This window comes from Oncorhynchus mykiss, chromosome 30 (assembly GCF_013265735.2).
Source record: "Oncorhynchus mykiss isolate Arlee chromosome 30, USDA_OmykA_1.1, whole genome shotgun sequence".
Classification (NCBI taxonomy): domain Eukaryota; kingdom Metazoa; phylum Chordata; class Actinopteri; order Salmoniformes; family Salmonidae; genus Oncorhynchus; species Oncorhynchus mykiss.
The window spans coordinates 42,554,458-42,582,267 of NC_050570.1; the positions used below are offsets into that span (position 1 = coordinate 42,554,458).

The 27,810-nt window shown below is 44.5% G+C and overlaps 1 protein-coding gene across 2 annotated transcripts in view; it reads right to left on the reverse strand.

Annotated features, from left to right (window-relative positions):
- Positions 1-2,423: 2,423 nt before the first annotated feature.
- LOC110521841 (anoctamin-8) overlaps positions 2,424-27,810 on the reverse strand; it is a 59,844-nt gene continuing 34,457 nt past the window's right edge. The window contains exons 8-19 of one of the 2 annotated variants that reach the window (XM_021599754.2): positions 25,655-25,816; positions 23,116-23,268; positions 22,575-22,701; positions 17,189-17,244; positions 16,975-17,049; positions 14,084-14,122; positions 12,688-12,935; positions 11,982-12,492; positions 9,918-10,109; positions 8,931-9,062; positions 7,687-7,797; positions 2,424-7,349 (exon numbers count right to left, since the gene is read on the reverse strand). In XM_021599754.2, the coding sequence (XP_021455429.2) occupies positions 6,642-7,349; positions 7,687-7,797; positions 8,931-9,062; positions 9,918-10,109; positions 11,982-12,492; positions 12,688-12,935; positions 14,084-14,122; positions 16,975-17,049; positions 17,189-17,244; positions 22,575-22,701; positions 23,116-23,268; positions 25,655-25,816 (2,514 nt within the window). In that variant the 3' untranslated portion in view covers positions 2,424-6,641. The remainder of the gene's footprint in view (positions 7,350-7,686; positions 7,798-8,930; positions 9,063-9,917; positions 10,110-11,981; positions 12,493-12,687; positions 12,936-14,083; positions 14,123-16,974; positions 17,050-17,188; positions 17,245-22,574; positions 22,702-23,115; positions 23,269-25,654; positions 25,817-27,810) is intronic. The other variant, XM_021599755.2, reaches the window with a different exon arrangement.

A 27,810-nucleotide genomic window follows, 5' to 3' on the forward strand; every position in this document is an offset into this window, starting at 1 on the left:
GTCGCCATCCTGCCTTGTTCCAGAGATTTAGTTGGTACTAGTACTGGTGTACATTCACAACATTGAAGATAAAATAGTCATGAAAAGAGATTACATGATTAATATCTGCTCTGGGGGGAGAAGAGGATAAGGGACTTGCCATGGAATGCTAAAATAGGTGCAGTCGCCATCCTGCCTTGTTCCAGAGATTTAGTTGGTACTAGTACTGGTGTACATTCACAACATTGAATATAAAATAGTCATGAAAAGAGATTACATGATTAATATCTGCTCTGGAGATCGACCGATTTATCGGCATGGCCGATTAATTAGGGCCGATTTCAAGTTTTCATAACATTCGGTAATTGGCCTTTTTGGATGCCGATTATGGCCAATTACATTGCAATCCATGAGGAAACTGCGTGGCAGGCTGACCACCTGTTACGCGAGTGCAGCGCGTCAAAAGGACCTAGTTGTTAGCTAGCATTAAACTTATCTAATAAAAAACAATCTTCACATAATCACTAGTTAACTACACATGGTTGATGATATTACTAGTTTAACTAGCTTGTCCTGCGTTGCATATAATCAATATGGTGCCTGTTAATTTATCATTGAATCACAGCCTACTTCAACTTCGCCAAACGGGTGATGATTTAACAAAAGCACATTCATGAAAAAAAGCACTATCATTGCACAAATGTACCTAACCATGAACAGCAATGCCTTTCTTAAAATCAATACACAGCAGTATATATTTTAAACCTGCATATTTAGTTAAGAAATTCATGTTAGCAGGCAATATTAACTAGGGAAATCCCTAGTTAATATTGTGTCACTTCTCTTGCGTTCAGTGCAAGCTGAGTCCGGGTATATGCAACATTTTGGGCCGCAGCTCCATGCGAACTGTGAGCTAATTTGCCAGAACCTTGCATAGACATTGAAGGTTGTGCAATGTAACAGAAATATTTAGACTCAGGGTTGCCACCCATTCAATAAAATACTGACGGTTCCTTATTTCACTGAAAGAATAAACTTTTTTTCCCTCAAAATTATAGTTTCCGGATTTGACCATATTAATGACCAAAGGCTCGTATTTCTGTGTTTATTATATTATAAGTCTATGATTTGATATTTGATAGAGCAGTCTGACTGAGTGGTGGAAGGCAGCAGCAGACTCATAAGTGTTCATTCAAACAGCACTTTACTGCGTTTGCCAGATGCTCTTAGCAATGCTTGATGCACAGCTCTGTTTATGACTTCAAGCCTATCAACTCCCGAGATTAGACTGGCAATACTAAAGTGCCTATAAGAACATCCAATAGTCAAAGATATATGAAATACAAATGGTATAGAGAAATAGTCGACGCATCATAATTCCTATAACTACAACCTAAAATTGGTCGATTAATCGCTATCTGCTTTTTTTGGTCCTCCAATAATCAGTATAGGTGTTGAAAAATCATAATTGGTCAACCTCTAATCTGCTCTATATAATACATTTCTATACATTTTCTGTAACGTTGCACCCTTCAGAACAGGCCCCAGACCTATGTTAATATTTACACTGCTCAACAAAATTACTGCAAAATTATTTTCCAGATGCTGCAATCGAAGTGAGTTGACTTGTAAGTGATGTTCCTTCTGTAGGTCTATTTGCCATCCTCTGACTTTGAAGCATAAAGACATGTTATGCTTTTTCTAGACTGTTCTCATTACACATGCTACCTTGCCCTGTTTTATTGTGTATAGATGGGTTGGCTGACAACATCATGAAAATTATGGGCGCACATCGATGTGGTCGGAAGGTGCACGTTATGCACGCAAAAATGAAAAGAAGCTGCCTTGTGGGGGATCGTAGGTGGCTTGTTTCAGTTCATATCTTGTTATTGAAGCCATGTCTTGTTTTGACTGATGTCATGTCTATGCCTACATGGCAAAAAAGTAGCTAGCTAGCGAACCAACAACTGTAAAGATGTATTTGAGAGACAAGTGCTCATTGTGCAAATGTATTTGTTTTCAATAAACATTTGGAGATTAAATATAGTTTACTTGTCAACAGTCTAAGCCAACCCCGTCTGTTTTGCCCCATAGATGCGTATGTGTCGAAACAACTAACCTATGTAGGTCAAGCGTGCACGCTGACTTCGGTCGCAAGCTGTAGATGTTTCCTCTGACACGTTGGTGCGGCTGGCTTCCGGGTTAAAAGCGAGCAAAAGTAGCAGTGCGGCTTGACAGGGTCATGCTTCGAGAATGCATGGCTCTCGACCTTCGCCTCTCTCTCGGCGATGGGACAAAACTACCAATTGGATATCTTAAAAATTGTGGAGAAAAAGGAGTAAAATTACCCAAAAATTATAATACAAAAGTTGTTTCCGTTATGTAATTGAAACAATGTACATTTGTTTCATACTTTCATGTTTCAGGGAAGAAAGAAACAAACATTTCAGTTTACATTTGTTTTATTATCTATTTTCAAATCTTACAAAAAAATATGACAAAATAAAATAATCCCATTTCCCAGTATTATATTTTTCTTGAAAATAAAGATTTTTTTTGTACAGTGGTACATTGGAAGAGAACATGATGTCTTGTCAGTGAGGCTGTTGTGAATGTTTTTTTTAATTTAGTTAAGAGGTTTAAGGGAACAATTCTATATACTGGTAGCTGTACAGTACACCTGTACACCTCCACTCCACGGCATCAACAGCACTCCTCCCACAAGTCTCCAGAAAACGTACGTTTTGGTACTGAGAGGGACCTTTTCATTATAAAGTTGGAGGAAATACATTCCTAGCGTGCAAGGAATGTGTTTGCTGGCCTCCTAAATGCTCGCCAGCTAGCTAACCTGTTTGCAATTCCTTTAGCGTTGCTTGCTGGCTAGCTACAGAGGTTAGCTGGCTAGTTAGCTACTGCCATCAGTTGTTGTGTTGGTATCATATTTGGCCTATTCCACCATTTGTAGAATGCATACTGGCATTTGAATGTAGCGTGGGATAAGGGAATCCGGACACGGTAGACACATTTCAATATAGGTGTAGACACGACGCATTCGTAAATCCATGATCCAGAACTCTGATCGGATATTAAACTGAACTGTCAAGTCAACTGTCAAGTCTAAACACGGCCTCAGTTCTCTTCTCGTAACCCTTGTAATATTTGTAACTAAGCAGTGCAACGATAGAACATCAAAAGGTCAACTCTTTCAGAGTACTTCCTTACAGTTTTAAAATACGTATAGTTGCATTGATACTGACATGAACCATTTCACTACTTCTAAAGTAGCTCTGTCTGATAAAAGGGTCAACGTGTTTAGTGAGGCCAAAGGACATGGACGGCCACTGACCCAAGGCAGGCTGCATCTCGATGGTCTTACTAACATGGACCGAGCTCCTTGTCTCCTTTCCCATCATCGGCACTTATCTGAAAATACCAGACAGGTAAAAGCAACATGTTAGTTGCCTGCTGGGAATTTGCTTTAGCTTGTCCATTTCTTTCAGATCAGGGAAATAGAGGAAGCCATTCAGAACTATGAAGATACAACCTGTATCAAAGGTGAAACAAACAAAGAAACCAACCTAGTCTGGTTCCAGAGCTGCGGCAGGCAGGTGTACCATGGATGACTGTTACTAACAATAGTCTATGACAGAAAACCTGATCAAACACTTCCAAATGTGTCCGACTAAGCAGCTGCAGTAAAAGAGAACAAAATTGAAATCCTGTCTCATCCGTGGCCTAGTTATTTGGCATTATTCACAAATGTATGGTGACGATGATAGTAACCAAATGGTTTCCTTGTTATTTGTACATAATTACTTAATGGCTGTAGAGTGAGGGGGAAATGTAATAAGGTCACAAACAACTGCTCTTTCTGTTTCCTTATTGCCTCGAAGTGCCTTTTCAGTTCAAATACATTCTCATGTAACTACTACTACCAGTACAAGTTCAGTCAGTCAGAGCTCAATACTCATTGTTTCCATCATATGCATGAAAATACTCAACCTGGTCTCAGAGCATTTCTTATCATTCTGTACGTAAATCTGAGAAACTCCACTTAGTATGATATCGTATGGTATGTATTAATTTGTGATGTCCATCACCAACTTTGTATGATATGTTACAAATTACAATTCATATTATATGTTACAAATTTGCAAAACGTCCAATATGTTACGAATTTGCTAAATGTATATGTTACAAATTCTAGCTAGGTGTCTAACATTAGTTAGGCTAGGGGTTAAGGTTAGGAGTTAGGTTAAAGGGTTAGGGTTTGCTAAAAGGATTAAGATTAGGGGAAGGGTTAGCCTAAAGGGTTAGGGGAAGGGTTAGCTAACATGCTAAGTAGTTGCAAAGTAGCTAAATAGTTGCTAATTAACTATAAATTGTCCATGATGAGATATGTAACCATACTAAACACAATATATCATACTAACTTGAGTGTCCCGAATGTATATGTACTATGTTATGTCTAGTCTATGAGATCAGGTTGAAATACCATATTGAGTTTCATTGCAGAAGCATGACACTATTTTGTAGCTTGTATAATTACAGCAAGGCAATCCATGCAAAATGAAAGTTGATGCATGTTTTTGCCAAAATTCATATTTGATAGGCATTTTAGGTAACCTCGTCTCATATTTAAAGCAGAGAGAGATGAAAAGGACAGTGTACCAGGGAAGCTTCCTTAGATTAGGTTTCCTATTTCAGAAGGGAGACAGGTGTGTCTGGTTCAGCCCAGATGGAGAGAGGAGAGATGAGATGTTAATACCCACACTGAGAAGCCAGGTCAGGTGGAGGAGATCGAAAAATGTGGGTGGTGGAACAAGAGATGCAGTTGGCTAAGGCATGGACCAGTAGAAGACTAGTGTATATGGCTGTGCCTCTATGTCCCTCCAATACGATATTATTGCAAAGATCCTAGCCAAAGAGGATGACGTGGAGGTGCAAAGATAGTTTACTGCATGTCTCTGTGCTTAATCTCTGCTGTGAAGTGCAGTGGTTCTTCTTTTCAATGAAGACTGGATGTACTATGAGTTTATAGGCACAGATCTAATGTCAGATTACCTTCCCCAAATCCAAAATTTAACAGTAGGGGTGGAGGACACACAACTGACTGCTGATCAGTATCCAAGGACAATGCCATTGTACTCTAAATTAGAGACGTATAAACCACTTTCTTGTTCTCTGGCACCATCCTCTGGCCACATTAGAGAAAATAAAGATGGTTGAATAATCCCTTTGGATTTGCTTATAAAAGGAATTTAGAAATCTGGGATCTCCAGAAATGTAACTATGTTCTCACATGCCAGTGTACTCAGAAAGGTACTGCTTTGGCAACATCCCAAATGACATATATCCCAAAAGACACAAGGGGAAATAAAATATGTCAGCTCTCGAATGATTGGGATCAGCAGCCATCCAGATGAAATAACAACAGCATCAGTATAAAATACTAGCGATAAAAAAAGCAAGTGTTTGCATGTGTTAGGTTGTGTTATGAGCCAGGCTGGTATGGTCCTTCCTTACACCTGCAGAACAAGCTCTGCTGTCTCAGTGCAGTACTTCGGGGTTTAGTGCAAATGTTCTCTCTTTCTATCTCACTAGTCTAGTCAGATCTTTGTGTTGAAATGGAGTGCCATGATTAGTATACTGTCTATAATGTCTCTCTCTACCGGCTTGAATGGGGAGATATTAGAATGGCACACAGTAGACTACAGTAACCCAAACTCTCCATAGCACATACTGTATACTGTCTAGTCTACACACACATCCATGTCAACATCCTGTGGCATCTTCCTTCATCGGACTCTGCTTCCTGGGCAGGCATCAGTCAAAACAACTGTCATTCTCTCCCTCTCTTTCTTTTCCTCTCTCCCTAGAACACATATTGATACGAGACAGTATGTGTTGGTTGTCTCTTATCAAACGACTTTCATCTCGGCCTTTCACAACATCCACTCTCACTGTCAGACATACACTTCAGATATTCCTGTTGTTTTCTTGGGAGGTATATACTAAGCTCGGGTGGTTCTTTTTGCTTTGTAAATAAAGCTCATGGCACTTCATGTATGTTTTTAAATGGGAGATGAGGCTGATGAGAATGAACTTCACGTGTTTTGCAGTACTGCTCAAATTTTAAACACTGATTGATATTGCACGGCTAGCAAAGCCGATTCGTTTAAGTAGAAAAGCTGATAGGCCTTCATAGTTCAACATTTGTATGAGATCAGGCGACCATTTTGTGGATGCTACGAAAGGTCTCATTATGCCTTTGATAAATGTTTTTCCTTCTCTCCCCAAAACCAGGCTATTATGTTTCAGTGGCAAGATGGCCACCAAGATGATTTACATTTTCAGATGAGAATAAATCAAGATAAACTGCTCTCCCTTTTTCCCCCAAAAAAAGTTTTAGAAACACAGCTCATGCATGTCTATATGTATTGCAGACAAAAGTGAGGTATGTGTGTGTCTCTAAGCGCGCACGGGTTATGTTTTCATCACCATCACCATCAGCCCATTCCCCTCACAGCCTCTAGGCAGTGTCTACATACACAACCTCAGACAGCATGGAGAGGCTTGGCCTTTTCACCCCACTTATTTTTTCCTTGTAGTAGATATATCAAGTTAAGTTCTCACAGCAGTTTATTATCTCTTTCCAGAGACTAGACTTTACGGTCCGGGGAGTCTGTGTGGTGTTCGTTCTCCTCTACGTCCCCTCCAGGTGAACGGCTCTCGCCCGTCACCCCATTCAGGTCAGACTTGGTGGGCTGTTTGTCAGACACCTGGGACCCCTCTCCTGGTCGGGGTAACTGGGTCCCATTCACACAGGAGCCCCCCTCCGACTTGCCAAAGTTAAACAGTTTCCCCGGGTTGAATGACTTGCTTGGCGACTGAGACCACTCCTGGTTACCACTTGGGACGGTCGCAGACATCGTGGCATTCGTTGCCGTGGCTGCCGCTACTGCAGCAGCAGTCGCCGCCGCTTCCTTCTTATTCTCGGGCGACTTGAGGAACTTGAAGCTAAGGAACCCGGGGAGCTTGGGTTCGTTTCCAGTGGGAGACTGAGGGGAGCGCGCGCTGCTTGAGGAGAACTTGTTCTGTAAGGGGATGATTTGTTTGAGCTTCATCACGTTGTTGTTGGCCAAGAGGGAGCTGGGCCTCTTGGGCTTGTCCCCCCCTCCACCCCCCCCAGTGCGGGACTTCCCCCTATGGCTCTTGTCGTGGTGGTGGTCTCCCCCGGAGGAGTCCTTCCCCTCATCTCTCTCCCTTTCCCTGCGAGCCTGATACTCCGCCTGCCTCTGCCTCTCCTCCTCCTCTCTCTTCCTCCTCTGTAGCTGTTGATAGTGTTGCTGTGCTTGCCGCTCGTGCCTCTGTAGGGAGAGAATCAACCATTACAACAACTCATACAATCAAAGTCTGACAATACTGTGCACAATCTGAACCGAGAAACTATCTATTCACTCTTCACCTCTACCAGGTACAGCCAGAAGAGGATGGTTTCTTTTCTGGGGAGTGTTCCTACCCAATGTGCCTCTGCTTGCTCTTTGAGCTCTAGGCCGGGTTACTGTATCACTTTGAGTTACTGGGTCACTTTGTGACGACTGGTGATATAAAAAATGGCTTTCTAAATCAATTTGATTGATTATTGATTGATTGATACAATGAACTCCTCATAACACCAATGTGATTCAGGCATGGACAATTTACCTTAAAGGCCTCCCTGCGTTGGTACTCCAGTTTTGCTATCTTCTCTCCTACCCAGCTGGGGATATCTGGGATCGCTACGTGAATGATGTACTTCAGCAGGATGGCAAAGTGCTGAGAGAGAGCGAGCAAGAGAGAACGTTATAACATTTAAAAAACCAGGCTGGTCAGGCATTTTCAGTTAGCAGGCCCAAGCCAGAGAGCTGTTTACCTGTGAGCTGTTTACTGGCTGCAGTGCTGTGTTGTGTTTATTTAGCATGTTGAGACTGTCCTATCCTGTCCACCCCACTCTCTCCCCTTTATACCTCACCACCGGGAGTGTGACAGAGTGGTGGAGATGTCCAGAGATCATGTAACACTTGAGCTTTCTTACAGGTACGTACAGTCTCTGGCTAGGAGTAGGGTTCACATCACTCACCACCCACCTGCCCTGTCCACAACCACAGAAGTAGCCAGGAATGATCTGCCTCATTTCACACTTACACATTTTTACTGCTATGGGCACTTAGTTGAATAGCTGAAAGCTGCCTCAGAGAAGGATACATTTCATTGAGGTAGCTGTGGCCAGCTTCAAAATAGTATTGCCTGTTTCTAAGCTTTCATAGGGGCTTAAGACACACCTGCTGCTGACTAGTGAGCAAGACTAGCTTCAATATGGTAGATACCGTTCTAACGAAAATCCCTTCTCTGGGATGTAAAACAACTTTGACATCTTTACTTACGAAATATTTAAATAAAGGAGGAAGCTCATATGAAATTGCAAATGACATGCCCAGCAGTCTCCAAACTATTTGTCATATTTATTATATTGACTTAATTTTAATCTCATCTGAAAGCCTGCTAGTATACTGCACACTGAGGACGGCTTGATGACAAAACGCATTGGTGCAGCTGCAGGTCATAATAAACGTTTGAAATGTGTCTTGGAAGATGCTACTATGACCACAGCTCACCGAGGTGACTTTTAAAGAGACAAGTCTATAAGGCCTGCTGGGCTGCTGTCAAATTGAGAGGTTGAGCTGCTCTGAGATCAGTTGACCAGCCATATATCCTCCCCTCAACTATTAGAAGACGTCAATCAAATCTGACTCTGGATCAGTGCTGAGTGTTAGTCTACCTCCTACAAAATCCCTATTCAAACCCTGCCAACACTGAAACAGAGTGAGACTCAAAAACCCAATCAGCCAACTGAGCTAAAGCCTAGGCATTAGCTGATGTCAGGTGTGTTACTGTAGTAGAGTCTGTACTTCGAGGATGACAATGGAGATGATGGCCATCTCAGGGCTGAGCCAGGGGAAGAGTCGCTGCAGCTGACCACACTGACCAATCAGGTAACAGTTGACTATGATGGCGATTAGACCCATGGCTTCCATTGCTGTCTGCAGAGAGAGAGAGAGAGAGAGACACACACACACACAACAGACAGGCTTACTGTATTTACATGCAGTATAACACATGCTTTCAAAGCTTACACAGGGTAAATTCATGATTAGGTTTATACTAAAGGACAGGGCTCTGTTTATGAAATATTAGTGCTGGGCTGCAGCAAAAGCCCGTGAACACTGTGGCTTTCCATAACCAGTCCCCCGTTCCCACTGCCGGTCTTAGGACTGTCCTTTATTCCTACCTGTCACTGTCCCTTAGTCCAACCTGTCCTTGTCCTACTTGTCATTATCCCTCAGTCTTACATGTGCCGTCCCTCAGTCCTACCTGTCGCTCAGTCCTACGTTCCACTGTCCGTCCCTCATTCCTACCTGCCACTGTCCCTCAGTCATATATGTCACTGTCCCTTAGTCCTACTTGTGATTGTCCCTCAGTCCTACCATCCTGTCCCTCAGTCCTACCTGTCCCTCAGTCCTACCTGCCAGTGTCCCTCTGTCCTACCAATCCTGTCCCTCAATCCTACCCGTCACTCAGTCCTACCTGCCAGTGTCCCTCAGTCCTATCTGCCAGTGTCCCTCAGTCCTATCCGTCCTGTCCCTCAGTCCTACCTGCCAGTGTCCCTCAGTCCTACCTGCCAGTGTCCCTCAGTCCTACCTGCCAGTGTCCCTCAGTCCTACCTGCCAGTGTCCCTCAGTCCTACCTGTCCCTCAGTCCTACCTACCAGTGTCCCTCAGTCCGACCTGTACTTCAGTCCTACCTGCCACTGTCCCTTAGTATCATTTCTACTTTTGTTTGTAAGTTCTTTCAATTTGACATTATATTAAGTACTGAGCTTGAACAGACTGTTCTACCTGCCACTGTCCGATGCTCTCCACCCTCTGACCAAAGGGCCTCTGCAGGCCGGTACAGAGCTTTAAGGCGTCGCTGCGGATCTCTATGATGTTGTTAATGAGAGCACACATGGCCGCCAAGGGGAAGGCTGAGGAGAAGAGAACCACATAGCCAAACTGGACAAACATCTCCTGGTAGTCCTGGAAGGTGTCCTGGAAGGGACAAAATACACAACAGACACTGTCAGCACTGTGACATGGATAGATGATTATCACAGTGTTTAATATCTTTATTGTTTCAGTAAGGGCCAGAAGTTACAGAAATGTAGTTGTACGTGTATGGGAAGTTAACTAGTCATGGCTAACTTTGCCTCGCACAGTGACGTCAAAAGACCTAAAGTAATATCTTACTGATTCTCAGTTCAAGACACAGACACCATGTATTTACATTTCTTGGTGGTAATACATACTGTATCTGCACTGTAGGGTTGTTCCACGAAAAGAGTGCCTTTTGCGTCCCTTTGATATTTTAATACGAAATTGTGCACCAATATATTGCATTTTAAAAGCCAGTTATATTAGGGGCCTCCCAAGTAGCGCAGTGATTTAAGGCACATTGCAGTGCTAGCTGTGCCACTAGAGATCCTGGTTCGAGTCCAGGCTCTGTCGCAGCCGGCCGCAACCGCGAGACCCATGGGGCGGTGCACGATTGGCCCAGGGTCATCCAGGTTAGGGGAGGGTTTGGCCGACAGGGATGTCCTTGTCCCATCGTGCTCTAGCGAGTCCTGTGGTGGGCCAAGGATGGCACGCTGACACGGTCGCCAGGTGTACGGTGATTCCTCCGACACATCGGTGTGGCTGGCTTCCAGGTTAAGCGGGCATTGTGTCAAGAAGCAGTGCGGCTTGGTTGGGTTGTGTTTTGTTTTCGGGGGGACTTAAATCACTGTTCTCGACTTTCGCCTCTCCCGAGTCCGTACGGGAGTTGCAGCGATGAGACAAGACTAACTACCAATTGGAAACCATGAAATTGGGGAGAAAAAAAGGGGTAAAATATGAAAAAAATATCAGCCAGTTATATTAAATTAAGTGCCTTTTAATATAGACCACATGGAGAATTCAATAAATCTTATTTTTATATGAATAAAGACTTGCTCAAGTGCTGACATACAGCATTTTGACACGCCCCCCTGTGCACCCTCTGACTTGTAGGAAGATTTTAACCCACTTAACCAACATTTCTCCAAGTTTTCACCAGTAGTAGCTAGGTTTCCATCCAATTGGTGATAGATTATAATGTGCATATTCTAAAATTTGCATTAAATAATATCCATTTTCCCACCAGATATGATTCAATCAAATATGTGTTTCTATCAAAAAAAGGCTTTGCGTGATGATGTAGTGCACTTAAAATACCCTTTGAAGTCAAATGGGTTTCCATTGCATTTTCAACTCTACTGATGGTTTTCTCATAAAAATGTTGCATTATATAGCATGTGCCCACTCTGGTATTGGCACTTGTGCTCTAGCCAACAGCTCTTAGATACAGTGCGGGTAGGAAAGCCTACATGATGAGATTATTATGGAGAGCATCATGTTGTGGGGGTGCTTTGCTGCAGGAGGGACTGGTGCACTTCACAAAATAGATGGCATCACGAGGGAGGAGAAATTATGTGGATATATTGAAGCAACATCTCAAGACATCAGTTACCAAGTTAAAGCTTGGTCGTAAATGGGTCTTCCAAATGCACAATGACCTCAAGCATACTTCCAAAGTTGTGGCAAAATGGCTTAAGGACAACAAAGTCAAGGTATTGGAGTGGCCATCACAAACTGACCTCAATTCTATAGAACATTTGTGGGCAGAACTGAAAAAGCGTGTGCGAGCAAGGAGGCCTACAATCCTGACTCACGTTACACCAGCTCTGTCAGAAGGCATGGGCCATAATTCACCAGCAGGGAATTTTTACTAGGATTAAATGTCAGGAATTGTGAAGAACTTAGTTTAAATGTATTTGGCTAAGGTGTAAGTAAACCTCCAACTTCAACTGTATCTATGTATGTGTGTTTGTGTGTGTGTTGTCCTACCTCATAAGTCTGCATGCAGCTCTCAATCTCAGCCTGTGCCAGAATCGTACTCTCTTGCTCCTCTGGGGGGTCGATCCACGACTCCCTCTTGGTCTCAGAGTCTAGTCTCTCCAAACTCCTCTGCATTCTGTGATGACGCACCCTCACCGTGCTCTCTGGCCCAGAAGGCAGTGGGGCAGCTGCCACATTTTCATTGGCCAAACCACCCGTGTCCTTCATCTCATTGACATCGGCATCATCATACGTCTCGAACACCAAGGCCGGGTCCATCCCCTTCTCCACCATGGTGGGGCTGCCATCCTCCAGGAAACTATCCTCTATTGTAGGGACGCAGCCCCCTCCAGACGACTTCCTGTCCACCTTTTCTATGAAGCTAACCTTCCTCAGCTTCAGGCCACAGTCTATCAACTCCTCGTTCTCTCCCTCACTGAACCTCCCGCTGTCTCCCTCCTCCCTCTCCCTTTCCTCCTCATCAGGCACCCCACATCCCCCGTTCAGACACTTCTTCTCCCTATAGAACAGCAGAAAGATTAGGCTTCCACTTACAATAGTGTTGATTAGACTAAAGTATGTAAATGTGAATAGGTCACACATCCTCAAACAATTCAAAACATAGGCTTGTCTATAGTCAAAGAAACATGCCCTAAAAAAAGCTCTAATTTAACTTATTCATGAATTAATATAAAAGCCGTTGTATCAGCATTACCTGCGGCCAGGCTGTCCCACCCCGGATCTGGTTCCCCTCAGGCCGTGGCTCGGTACGGCCTGGTCGGTGGGTGAAGCCTGGGCCTTTCCTGCGGCCAGCCGGCAGTACTTGAGCAGGGCTGAGAGGAGCAGGTCCCAGACGCCGTGCAGTGTGAGCTCGCCCAGCTTATGGCGCTCGTACAGGTAAGGCTGCAGCACCTCTTTCACGTTCTGGACAAACTGCCGGGTGATCAGAAGGGTGGCCAGCATCTGACAGGATCAAGGCTTAAAGGTCAGAGTTGTCATGATCGGTCACTGGGTTTGAATACCATGGGTGGAGTTTCCCATAAGTAGGCACCACACTAAACAAATAAGATGGTAAAAAATAGAATTCCTTTGCAGAAATACACTGCGTATACAAAACATTAAGAACACCAGTCCATGACATAGACTGACCAGGTGAATCCAGGTGAAAGCTATGATCTCTTATTGATGTCACTTGTAAATCCACTTCAATAAGTGTAGATGAAGGGGAGGAAACAATTTAGACATGGATTGTGTGTGTGCCATTCAGAGGGGGAATGGGCAAAATATTTAAGTGCCTTTCAATGGGATATGGTAGTAGGTGCGAAGCGCACCGGTTTGTGTCAAGAACTGCACCGCTGCTGGGTTTTTCATGCTCAACAGTTTCCTGTGTGTATCAAGAATGGTCCACCACCCTAATGACATCCAACCAACTTGAAACAACTGTGGGAAGCATGGGAGTTAACAAGGGCCAGCATCCCTGTGGAACGCTTTCAACACCTTGTGGAGTCCATGCCCTGACGAATTGAGACTGTCCTGAGGGCAAAACTCAATATTAGGAAGGTGTTCCTAATGTTTGGTATACTCAGTGTATAATATTCACTCGGTACTATATATGATGGACTGAAAACAATCCTCTATATAAACCGCAAGCAGTTCACGCCCATTCAAATACAGTAGATACACACACTACTCTGTATGCAGCCTAGTCAAATGTGCGACAGCAAAACCATGACATGTAAAACTACTACTGCAGGAATAACTACAGGGCATTGTGCTCAGGCCCAGAGGTAATACCCAGGACACAGACACAGTGTCCTTTCACTGCAAACCATGACCAAGTCAACGCACAAACCACAGATAGCACATTTACAGACAGCCCATAGTCAGTCCATCAGTTTACACAAAGGCCCATTCAGTGCTTATAATGTTCCTTAACACGAACAGAAAGTGCAGTATGAAAAGATATCCCAGACATTTTTGGCTTACAGAAATAAAACACAGGGAATATACAGGAAACACCCAAAGACAGTAATAACAGAGTGGCTGAAAGAAAGACAGACGGAAAAGAGTACAGAGTGATGTGCCAGGCGCATGACTTTCACGACACAAACCTTATAGGTCAAATGTCCAAATCCACAGGTAGTCAGACGCTATAAAACCCATAACATAACACTGCTTAACAGACATGTCAAATGCCTCAAAATTTACATCATATACACAATTAACAGGTAGAATAAAAAACAACTGTGGGAAGCATTGGTTTTGTGTGTTATGTGTTTTGTAAATCAACATAGCATTAAGTTCTGGGTCCATACAGGTTAAGAGATCAAGAAATGCTAGAACGATGAGCTCCACCCTCTCTCTTCGCAAGTTACGGGCCAAATGTCCCTCCTCTTCTGAATTTCGAAAGATACTAACAACTGCGAAATCTTGATTTATCGAAAAACCCAAAACACTGGGACTACTGCTATTCTTATATTACGCATCCCATTCAGTCCCGACAGATTCTCTCGATTTAGACGCATAATCTTTCCACGAGAGATTCACCTAAACATATAAACGCTTTCTATGCAATGCCAACGATGCATAAAGATGCTCCAAACGACAAGCACAACAAACGTACAGACTACAACTCTAAACAAATAAGCGCGGGTGAAAGTAAAGTGCTTCGGTACGGCGTCCTGGCAAAACACGAGCCGATCACAGTAGTGGCCACATATAATCTGGCCTAATGTCAATCGCTATTACACTTTTTGGTGTTTTGTGTAACAGGTGTCTCTTTTCATTCACCACTGTTTGGAGGCTGGAAATACAGTGCCTTGCGAAAGTATTCGGCCCCCTTGAACTTTGTGACCTTTTGCCACATTTCAGGCTTCAAACATAAAGATATAAAACTGTATTTTTTTGTGAAGAATCAACAACAAGTGGGACACAATCATGAAGTGGAACGACATTTATTGGATATTTCTAACTTTTTTAACAAATCAAAAACTGAAAAATTGGGCGTGCAAAATTATTCAGCCCCCTTAAGTTAATACTTTGTAGCGCCACCTTTTGCTGCGATTACAGCTGTAAGTCACTTGGGGTATGTCTCTATCAGTTTTGCACATCGAGAGACTGACATTTTTTCCCATTCCTCCTTGCAAATCAGCTCGAGCTCAGTGAGGTTGGATGGAGAGCATTTGAACAGCAGTTTTCAGTTCTTTCCACAGATTCTCGATTGGATTCAGGTCTGGACTTTGACTTGGCCATTCTAACACCTGGATATGTTTATTTTTGAACCATTCCATTGTAGATTTTGCTTTATGTTTTGGATCATTGTCTTGTTGGAAGACAAATCTCCGTCGCAGTCTCAGGTCTTTTGCAGACTCCATCAGGTTTTCTTCCAGAATCGTCCTGTATTTGGCTCCATCCATCTTCCCATCAATTTTAACCATCTTCCATGTCCCTGCTGAAGAAAAGCAGGCCCAAACCATGATGCTGCCACCACCATGTTTGACAGTGGGGATGGTGTGTTCAGGGTGATGAGCTGTGTTGCTTTTACACCAAACATAACGTTTTGCATTGTTGCCAAAAAGTTCAATTTTGGTTTCATCTGACCAGAGCACCTTCTTCCACATGTTTGGTGTGTCTCCCAGGTGGCTTGTGGCAAACTTTAAACAACACTTTTTATGGATATCTTTAAGAAATGGCTTTCTCCTTGCCACTCTTCCATAAAGGCCAGATTTGTGCAATATACGACTGATTGTTGTCCTATGGACAGAGTCTCCCACCTCAGCTGTAGATCTCTGCAGTTCATCCAGAGTGATCATGGGCCTCTTGGCTGCATCTCTGATCAGTCTTCTCCTTGTATGAGCTGAAAGTTTAGAGGGACGGCCAGGTCTTGGTAGATTTGCAGTGGTCTGATACTCCTTCCATTTCAATATTATCGCTTGCACAGTGCTCCTTGGGATGTTTAAAGCTTGGGAAATATTTTTGTATCCAAATCCGGCTTTAAACTTCTTCACAACAGTATCTCGGACCTGCCTGGTGTGTTCCTTGTTCTTCATGATGCTCTCTGCGCTTTTAACGGACCTCTGAGACTATCACAGTGCAGGTGCATTTATACGGAGACTTGATTACACACAGGTGGATTGTATTTATCATCATTAGTCATTTAGGTCAACATTGGATCATTCAGAGATCCTCACTGAACTTCTGGAGAGAGTTTGCTGCACTGAAAGTAAAGGGGCTGAATGATTTTGCACGCCCAATTTTTCAGTTTTTGATTTGTTTGAAATATCCACTAAATGTCATTCCACTTCAGGATTGTGTCCCACTTGTTGTTGATTCTTCACAAAAAAATACAGTTTTATATCTTTATGTTTGAAGCCTGAAATGTGGCAAAAGGTCAAAGTTCAAGGGGGCCGAATACTTTCGTAAGGCACTGTATGTTGCGAGTGGATGAACAGCCTAGTAAAGGAGCCCTTTGAAGTGAGTGATTGACAATCATATGAAAACATCATAATGGGTTGCATTTATGCCACAATAAATACATTTTAAAAGTTAAAGACAAATCTTCACAACTAGGCCCACAGAGATCATATTGAATTAAATAGGGATTCTATATGTAATTATATGATAAGGCCCATAAAAAATTTGGGGTGCTGGGCAGGTAATGTCGAGATGACTAACCCCTGACCCCATCTAAAAGAGGTCCTGATGACCCAGATGGTGAAGACCAGTAGCTGGATCTTGGGAAAGAGATATGGCAGCACATTGTCCTTCAGCTGCCTGAGAGGACTCTTGCCCAGTGAGAACACCAGTAACATCTAGGACCACACCACAAGACCAGCACCAAAGACCCACACCACACAGAGACAGATGGAGAAATAGGCAGAATGGAGAGAGAGCAACATGTGAAGAAGGTAGAGGGATTAAAGAAGGAAGACCAGGGAGGTGAAAATGGTTTGGGTAACTTTTGGAAGGAGAGGAAACATGGTGGGATTTCAGTGGCTTTTACCTCTTTCAGACGCTCCATGTCTCTGAGGTAGAATCCAATGTAGAAAAGACTGAGATAAGAATTTACAAACTGAAACTGCAAATAAAGAAACAAAACATGCGAGTTGAAAAACTTTAGAGAGAAAGTATAAGTGTGGATTCTGTATTTCAATCATTTGTCATGTGAAAAGTGAGTCCAATTTCCATGTAATAAGGAAGAAGATGACACCACTCACAAGAACCATTTTGATGATGAGATTTTTCTCATAGGCACTCTGGAGTCTGTAGTTTTCTGTGGGGGAAGAAATATAATGTCAGCATTCACAGAAATAATCATCATCACCTGGAACACTTAAACAACAATGTAACTCCAAGTCAATCACACTTCTATGAAATCAAACTGTCCACTTTGGAAGCAACACTGATTGACAATAAATTTCACATGCTGTTGTGCAAATGGAATAGACAACAGGTGGAAATTATAGGCAATTAGCAAGACACCCCCAATAAAGGAGTGGTTCTGCAGGTGGTGACCACAGACCACTTATCAGTTCCTATGCTTCCTGGCTGATGTTGTGGTCACTTTTGAATGCTGGCGGTGCTTTCACTCTAGTGGTAGCATGAGACAGAGTCTACAACCCACACAAGTGGCTCAGGTAATGCAGCTCATCCAGGATGGAAAATCAATGCGAGCTGGGGCAAGAAGGTTTGCTGTGTCTGTCAGCGTAGTGTCCAGAGCATGGAGGCGCTACCAGGAGACAGGCCAGTACATCAGGAGACGTGGAGGAGGCTGTAGGAGGGCAACAACCCAGCAGCAGGACCGCTACCTCCGCCTTTGTGCAAGGAGGAGCAGGAGGAGCACTGCCAGAGCCCTGCAAAATGACCTCCAGCAGGCCACAAATGTGCATGTGTCTGCTCAAACGGTCAGAAACAGACTCCACGAGGGTGGTATGAGGGCCCGACGTCTACATGTGGGGGTTGTGCTTACAGCCCAACACCGTGCAGGACGTTTGGCAAATTCGCCACTGGCGCCCTGTGCTCTTCACAGATGAAAGCAGGTTCACACTGAGCACGTGACAGACGTGACAGAGTCTGGAGACGCCGTGGAGAACGTTCTGCTGCCTGCAACATCCTCCAGCATGACCGGTTTGGCGGTGGATCAGTCATGGTGTGGGGTGGCATTTCTTTGGGGGGCCGCACAGCCCTCTGTGTGTTCGCCAGAGGTAGCATGACTGCTATTAGGTACCGAGATGAGATCCTCAGACCCCTTGTGAGACCATATGCTGGTGTGGTTGGCCCTGGGTTCCTCCTAATGCAAGACAATGCTAGATCTCATGTGGCTGGCGTGTTTCAGCAGTTCCTGCAAGAGGAAGGCATTGATGCTATGGACTGGCCCGCCCGTTCCCCAGACCTGAATCCAATTGAGCACATCTGGGACATCGTGTCTCGCTCCATCCACCAAGGCCACGTTGCACCACAGACTGTCCAGGAGTTGGCGGATGCTTTAGTCCAGGTCTGGGAGGAGATCCCTCAGGAGACCATCCGCCACCTCATCAGGAGTATGCCCAGGCGTTGTAGGGAGGTCATACAGGCACATGGAGGCCACACACACACACTACTGAGCCTCATTTTGACTTGTTTTCAGGACATTACATCAGTTGGATCAGCCTGTAGTGTGGTTTTCCACTTTAATTTTGAGTGTGATTCCAAATCCAAACCTCTATGGGTTGATAAATTAGATTTCCATTGATAATTTGTGTGATTTTGTTGTCAGCACATTCAACTATGTAAAGAAAAAAGTATTTGATTAGAATATTTAATTCATTCAGATCTAGGATATGTTATTTTAGTGTTCCCTTTATTTTTTTGAGCAGTGTATATATCAACTCAGCAAAAAAATAATCATCCTCTCACTGTCAACTGCGTTTATTTTCAGCAAACTTAAAATGTGTAAATATTTGTATGAACATAAGATTCAACAACTGAGACAAACTGAACAAGTTCCACAGACATGTTACTAACAGAAGTGGAATAATGTGTCCATGATCAAAGGGGGGGGGGGATTCAAAATCAAAAGTAACAGTCAGTATCTGGTGTGGCCACCAAATCAAATCAAATTTTATTTGTCACATACACATGGTTAGCAGATGTTAATGCGAGTGTAGCGAAATGCTTGTGCTTCTAGTTCCGACAATGCAGTAATAACCAACAAGTAATTTAACTAACAATTCCAAAACTACTGTCTTGTACACAGTGTGAGGGGATAAAGAATATGTACATAAGGATATATGAATGAGTGAGGTACAGAGCAGCATAGGCAGATACAGTAGATGGTATCGAGTACAGTATATACATATGAGATGAGTATGTAAACAAAGTGGCATAGTTAAAGTGGCTAGTGATACATGTATTACATAAGGATACAGTCGATGATATAGAGTACAGTATATACGTATGCATATGAGATGAATAATGTAGGGTAGGTAACATTATATAAGGTAGCATTGTTTAAAGTGGCTAGTGATATATTTACATCATTTCCCATCAATTCCCATTATTAAAGTGGCTGGAGTTGAGTCAGTGTCAGTGTGTTGGCAGCAGCGACTCAATGTTAGTGGTGGCTGTTTAACAGTCTGATAGCCTTGAGATAGTTGTTTTTCAGTCTCTCGGTCCCAGCTTTGATGCACCTGTACTGACCTCGCCTTCTGGATGATAGCGGGGTGAACAGGCAGTGGCTCGGGTGGTTGATGTCCTTGATGATCTTTATGGCCTTCCTGTGACATCGGGTGGTGTAGGTGTCCTGGAGGGCAGGTAGTTTGCCCCCGGTGATGCGTTGTGCAGACCTCACTACCCTCTGGAGAGCCTTACGGTTGAGGGCGGAGCAGTTGCCGTACCAGGCGGTGATACAGCCCGCCAGGATGCTCTCGATTGTGCATCTGTAGAAGTTTGTGAGTGCTTTTGGTGACAAGCCGAATTTCTTCAGCCTCCTGAGGTTGAAGAGGCGCTGCTGCGCCTTCTTCACAATGCTGTCTGTGTGAGTGGACCAATTCAGTTTGTCTGTGATGTGTATGCCGAGGAACTTAAAACTTGCTACCCTCTCCACTACTGTTCCATCGATGTGGATAGGGGGGTGTTCCCTCTGCTGTTTCCTTAAGTCCACAATCATCTCCTTAGTTTTGTTGACGTTGAGTGTGAGGTTATTTTCCTGACACCACACTCCGAGGGCCCTCACCTCCTCCCTGTAGGCCGTCTCGTCGTTGTTGGTAATCAAGCCTACCACTGTTGTGTCGTCCGCAAACTTGATGATTGAGTTGGAGGCGTGCGTGGCCACGCAGTCGTGGGTGAACAGGGAGTACAGGAGAGGGCTCAGAACGCACCCTTGTGGGGCCCCAGTGTTGAGGATCAGCGGGGAGGAGATGTTGTTGCCTACCCTCACCACCTGGGGGCGGCCCGTCAGGAAGTCCAGTACCCAGTTGCACAGGGCGGGGTCGAGACCCAGGGTCTCGAGCTTGATGACGAGCTTGGAGGGTACTATGGTGTTGAATCCGAGCTGTAGTCAATGAACAGCATTCTCACATAGGTATTCCTCTTGTCCAGATGGGTTAGGGCAGTGTGCAGTGTGGTTGAGATTGCATCGTCTGTGGACCTATTTGGGCGGTAAGCAAATTGGAGTGGGTCTAGGGTGTCAGGTAGGGTGGAGGTGATATGGTCCTTGACTAGTCTCTCAAAGCACTTCATGATGACGGAAGTGAGTGCTACGGGGCGGTAGTCGTTTAGCTCAGTTACCTTAGCTTTCTTGGGAACAGGAACAATGGTGGCCCTCTTGAAGCATGTGGGAACAGCAGACTGGTATAGGGATTGATTGAATATGTCCGTAAACACACCGGCCAGCTGGTCTGCGCATGCTCTGAGGGCGTGGCTGGGGATGCCGTCTGGGCCTGCAGCCTTGCGAGGGTTAACACGTTTAAATGTCTTACTCACCTCGGCTGCAGTGAAGGAGAGACCGCAAGTTTTCGTTGCAGGCCGTGTCAGTGGCACTGTATTGTCCTCAAAGCGGGCAAAAAAGTTATTTAGTCTGCCTGGGAGCAGGACATCCTGGCCAGCTGCGTTAAGTACTGGCAGAACACTGTCTTGCAGGAAATCCCGCACAGAACGAGCCGTATGGCTGGTGGCATTGTCATGCTGGAGGGTCATGTCAGGATGAGCTTGCAGGAAGGGTACCACATGAGGGAGGAGGTTGTCTTCCATGTAACGCACAGCGTTGAGATTGCCTGCAATGACAACAAGCTCAGTCCAATGATACTGTGACACACCGCCCCAGACCATGATGGACCCTCCACCTCCAAATTGATCCCGCTCCAGAGTACAGACCTCGGTGTAATGCTCATTCCTTCGACGATAAACGTGAATCTGACGATTACCCCCGAAGAGACAAAACCGCGAATCGTCATTAAAGTGCACTTTTTGCCATTCCAGTCTGGTGCAGCGAAAGTTTGTGCCAATAGGCGATGTGGTTGCCGGTGATGTCTGGTGAGTACCCGCCTTACAACAGGCCTACAAGCCCTCAGTCCAGCCTCTCTCAGCCTATTGCGGACAGTCTGAGCACTGATGGAGGGATTGTGCATTCCTGGTGTAACTCGGGCAGTTGTTGTTGCCATCCTGTACATGTCCCGCAGGTGTGATGTTCGGATGTACCAATCCTGTGCAGGTGTTGTTACACGTGGTCTGCCACTGCGAGGACGATCAGCTGTCCGTCCTGTCTCCCTGTAGCGCTGTCTTAGGCGTCTCACAGTACGGACATTGCAATTTATTGCCCTGGCCACATCTGCAGTCCTCATGCCTCCTTGCAGCATACCTAAGGCACTTTGACGCAGATGAGCAGGGACCCTGGGCTTCTTTCTTTTGGTGAGTCAGTAGAAAGGCCTCTAGTGTCCGAAGTTTTCATAACTGTGACCTTAATTGCCTACCGTATTAGTTGTTAGTGTCTTAACGACCATTCCACAGGTGCACGTTCATTCATTGTTTATGTTTCATTGAACAAGCATGGGAAACAGTGTTTAAACCCTTTACAATGAGGATCTGTGAAGTTATTTCTATTTTTACGAATTATCTTTGAAAGACAGGGTCCTGAAAAACGCACTACCGGTCAAAAGTTTTAGAACTCCTACTCATTCACGGGTTTGTCTTTATTTTCACAATTTTCTACATTCTAGAATAATAGTGAAGACATCAAAACTAGGAAATAACACATATGGAATCATGTAGTAACCCCAAAAAGTGTCAAAATAAAAATATATTTGATATATTTCAGATTATTCAAAGTAGCCACCCTTTGCCTTGATGACAGCTTTGCACAGTCTTGGTGGCCTTCTCTCAACCAGCTTCACCTGTTATGCTTTTCCAACAGTCTTTAAGGAATTCCCACATATGCTGAGCACTTGTTGGCTGCCTTTCCTTCATTCTGCGGTCCGACTCATCCCAAACCATCACAATTTGGTTGAGGTCGGGGGATTGTGGAGGCCAGGTCATCTGATGCAGGACTCCATCACTCTCCTTCTTGGTAAAATAACACAGCCATATGTGTTCATGTGTGTGTGTGTGTATTTGCCTACGTGTTCTCACCCATGTCGTTGAGCCAGCAGGCTATCTTCCGGTACACCTCGTCACAGGCGGTCACAGTGATGGCCAGCATGATCTTAGGGATGAACCTGGCCAAGCGAGGTACCTCCTTGATCCCCATCACAAACTCCTGTGAGACAACAACAGCTGCCTAATATTGTTGCAATCCTCGCTAATATGAGCCACGTTACAATTCCCACCAAGTGGGCTAACTCTATTGGCACAACGCAAGGGTGTTGACATTTCACGGCAGCGACCCGTCACAATCAATTCCACAGGTATATTTCCCTTCAAATCCTTTCTACGGTTGAAGGAATTTTTTTTGTAGGGTTGTTAAATTCCGTTAACTTTATCAAAATTCCCAGGTTTTCCAGAAATCCCAGTTGGAAACTTTCCAGGAATGACGAAGGAATATGCACAAAATCCACAATTCTCCAACCAGGTTTTCTGGAAAACCTGTGAATTTTGGGGAAGCTCCCTAGACACTAGGAAGGCAGTTATGTAGGTAGAGCAGCAGCAGCCAGAAGGAGCAGTACTGACATACCTGCAGCTCGAAGCAGATGAGCATGGCCAGGAAGACAAAGCAGAGACAAAGGATACAGATGGGCAGGCTGACCAGCCACCTGAACATCCTCCTCCTCCACGGAGAGTAGTATAACTCCTCACAGCCTGTTATGGGACTGCACCGCTTTACGCCCTGCAGGGGGGAGGGGGCGAGAGAGGAGATGGAGGGAGAGAGGGGAGATGGAGGGGATGGGGCAAGAGGGAAAGGGTGAGAGAGAGCATAAAGGGAGGAGGAGAAAGGAGGAGGGAAACTGAGAGGGAAGAGAAAAGCAAGAAAGGGTAGAGCTGCCGCTTTCAAGTAGCGGGACTATTTAAAAAAATATATATATATATTTAACCTTTATTTAACTAGGCAAGTCAGTTAAGAACAAATTCTCATTTATAATGACTGCCCACACCGGCCAAACCCGGACGACGCTGTGCGCCGCTCTATGGGATTCCCAACCACGGCCAGATGTGATGCAGCCTGGATTTGAATCCGACTGCTGAGCCAATCGGAAGCCCCTAAAGCTTATAACCCGGAAGCTTATAAGAAATCCTGCCCTACGACGAACCATCAAACAGGCAAAGCATCAATACAAGACTAAGATCAAATCGTACTACACCGGCTTCAACGCTCGTCGGATGGGGCAGGGCTTGCAAACTATTAAAAACTACAAAGAGAAGCACAGCAGAGAGCTGCCCAGTGACACAAGCCTACCAGGCGAGCTAAATTACTTCTATGCTCGCTTCGAGTCAAGTAGCACTGAAACATGCATAAGAGCATCAGCTGTTCCGGACGACTGTGAGATCAGGCTCTTTGCAGCCGATGTGAGTAAGACCTTTAAACAGGTCAACATTTACAAGGATAACCAGAACGTGTACTCCACGCATGCTCTGACCAACTGGCAAGTGTCTTCACTGACATTTTCATCCTCTCCCTGTCTGAGTATGTAATACCAAGATGTTTCAAACATACCACCATAGTCCCTGTGCCCAAGAACACTAAGGTAACCTGCCTAAATGACTACCAACACGTAGCACTCACGTCTGTAGCCATGAAGTGCTTTAAAAGGCTGGTCCTGGCTCACATCAACAACATTATCCCAAAATCCCTACACCCACTCCAATTTGCATACTGCCCTAACATATCCACAGATGATGCAATTTCTATCGCACTCCACACTGCCCTTTCCCACCTGGAGAAGAGGAACACCTATGCGAGAATGCTATTCATTGACTATAGCTCAGCGTTCAACAACATAGTGCCCTCAAAGCTCATCACTATGCTAAGGACCCTGGGACTAAACACTACAAAGAGAAGCACAGCAGAGAGCTGCAACTGGATCCTGGACTTCCTGACGGGCTGGCACCAGGTTGCAAGGGTAGGTAACAACCCATCCGCCACGCTGATCCTCAATACGGAGGCCCCACAGGGGTGCATGCTCAGTACCCTCCTGTACTCCCTGTTCACTCATGACTGCACGGCCAGGCACGACTCCAACACCATCATTAAGTTTGCCGATGACACAACAGTGGTAGGCCTGATCACTGGCAACGACGAGACAGCCTATAGGGAGGGGGTCAGAGACCTCGCCGTGTGGTGCCAGGACAACAACCCCTCCCTCAACATGATCAAGACAAAGAAGATAATTGTTGACTTCAGGAAAAGGAGGACCAAGCACGCCTCCATCCTTATTGACGGGGCTGTAGTAGAGCAGGTTAAGAGCTTCAAGTTCCTTGGTGTCCACATCACCAGCAAACTAACATGGTCCAAACACACCAAGACAGTCATGAAGAGGGCACGACAAAACCTATTCCCCTTCAGGAGACTGAAAAGATTTGGCATGGGTCCTCAGATCCTCAAAAGGTTCTACTGCTGCACCATCGAGAGCATCCTGACTGGTTGCATCACTGCCTGGTATGGCAACTGCTCGGCCTCCAAACGCAAGGCACTACAAAGGGTAGTGCATACGGCCCAGTACATCACTGGGGCCAAGCTTCCTGCCATCCAGGACCTCTATACCAGGTGGTGTCAAAGGAAGGCCCAAAGGAAGACTGTTCTCTCTGCTACCGCACGGCAAGCGGTACCGGAGAGCCAAATCTAGGTCCAAAAGGCTTCTCAACAGCTTCTACCCCCAAGCCATAAGACTCCTGAACAACTAATCAAAGGCCTACCCAGACCCGTCTTTTACGCTGCTACCACTCTCTGTTATTGTCTATGATTCGTCACTTTAACTCTACCTACATGTACATATTACCTCAATTACCTTGACTAACCGGTGCCCCCGCACATTGACTCTATCCCGGTACCCCCTGTATATAGCCTCGCTATTGTTATTTGACTGCTGCCATTTAATTATTTGTTACTTTTATTTTCTATTTCTTACTTAACACTTAGTTTTCTTAAATCTTCTTAAAGCATTGTTGGTTAAGGGCTTATAAGTAAGCATTTCACTGTACGGTCTACACCTGTTGTATTCGGCACATGTGAAAAATAAAATATTATTTGATTTAAAATGTTCTCATGTCCTCCTCACCATAAACTGTGTCCGTGGTTCCTCTAGGGACTCGTTAGGGGTATCCAGCGTACCCCACTTATAGGCTAGCTCCGCCCCCCTCCTCTTCCACCTCTCCAGGAACAGCGTGGCCCACACCACGTTGAACAGAGCAAACACTACACAGCAGATATCACGACTTGTCTGAGAGAACACACAGAGAATACACAGGTGAATCTTTAAATAGGAAACATGTAACCTCTATAACACCTGTGTAAAAACTAAAGGAGGACTGGAGGAAAATGAAAACGTCTTAGAAAGAAATGGGATCATCATATCTGAGGTTTCTTCGAAATACTTCCTACATTTTCAAGTGTCAACAGTTCGATATCTCACTCTGTGATTCCATTGAAAAGGCATCGTTAGAGAACGGCATAAGTCTGTTAGACAGCAGATGAGTGTATCACAATTAACATCTGTGTCCAGACAGTACACTTGAAAAGTAAGTGGTAAGTAAGCCTTGGACAAGTAAGGCTTGTCTGAGCCAGAACTGCCCATAGGGGCAGAATCTTATAGTGCCTTCAGAAGTTATTTATACCCCTAGACTACCATATTTTGTTGTGTTACAGCCTGAATTGAAAATGGATTATACACGCAATACCCCATAATGACAAAGTGAAAACCAGGGGTTGGAACCGGTTCAGGAAACAGAACAGAAAAACGTAAAATAACGCAATTTTCCAGTAACAGAAACGTAACCTGAAACTAAAGTAATCCATACTGTTCCGGGAACAGAACCGTTACTTTTAAAGCACGGGAACTGGTTAATAACATTGTTTTACGTTTCAGACATTTTTTTCTAGTCCCACAACAAAATACAACAAAGCACCTATACAAAGCCCTCACTCTGTCACTCAGAAACATATACCAGTGTGTCACGCCCTGATCTGTTTCACCTGTCCTTGTGATTGTCTCCACCCCCTCCAGGTGTCACTGATTTTCCCCAGTGCATATATCCCTGTGTTTCCGGTCTCTCTGTGCCAGTTTGTCTTGTATGTTTCTAAGTCAACCAGCAGTTTTCCCGTTCTCCTGCTTTTTGCATTCTCCTTTTTCTAGTCCTCCCGGGTTTTGACCCTTGACTGTTTCTGGACTTTGTAACCGCCTGCCTGACCATTCTGCCTGCCTTGACCACTAGCCTATCTGCCACTCTGTACCTCCTGGAGTCTGATCTGGTTTTGACCTTTTGCCTGTCCATGACCATTATCTTGCCTACTCCTTTGGATTAATAAACATGTTAAGACTCCAACCGTCTGCATCTGGGTCTTGCCTTGTGCCTTGATAAGTGTCTGCCTGCAAGCTGAAAATCTTTGCCTCTGCGTGTTTAGGCTACCTGCTCCTCCCCCTCCCGAAGCATAGGCTACTGTACTGATGTTACAAGCTTGATTCAGAAGATAAGGAGAGAGATGTTTAATTAGTAGAGAAGAATGGATAAACTTTTTCAATGCTAGGATACTATAGGTCTATTTATCACATTGGATTAATTAAGGCCTGTCTAACTAAAAGGTAAGACGTGTTTTTAATTATTGTGCTGCTCTGCACACACAAGCTAGCTAGCTCAAGCTTGTAAGCTAGCTAGCTCAAAGGACAATTTAAGGTTCCTCCATAGAAGCCACTCCTTCTAGGTATAATTCATATAATGCATGTCATAACAACATGCCCAGCGATTCAAGCCTCCTACTCAATCCTCTTTCACTCTCTCCCCACCCACAAAATTTAAGTTGCATATTGCAGCATAGGCTACACTTGTCTGTCCACCACGAATGTAAACAACTAGCTTGCCTGCGCTCTCCGCACGGATTGAAGTAATTTAATGAGCTAAATGTAAAAACCTGTTGATTTCACAGGTTAAAAAAGGAACAGAAAGGAACAATATAAAATTGTACTTTTTTGGGGTCGAACCGGTTCAGGACTTTATTTTGCCTGTCGGAACAGTGGAACAAAACCCCCCAAAATAATGGTTCTGTTCAGATCGAAACAATTGAAAAATTATTTTTGTTCCAACCCCTGCTGAAAACGTATTATTTTTTGTGTGCACATTTATTGAAAAATAAATACAGCAATATCTAATTTACATACGGTATGTAGTCACACCTCAATACTTTGTAGAAGCACCTTTGGCAGTGATTACAGCTGTGAGT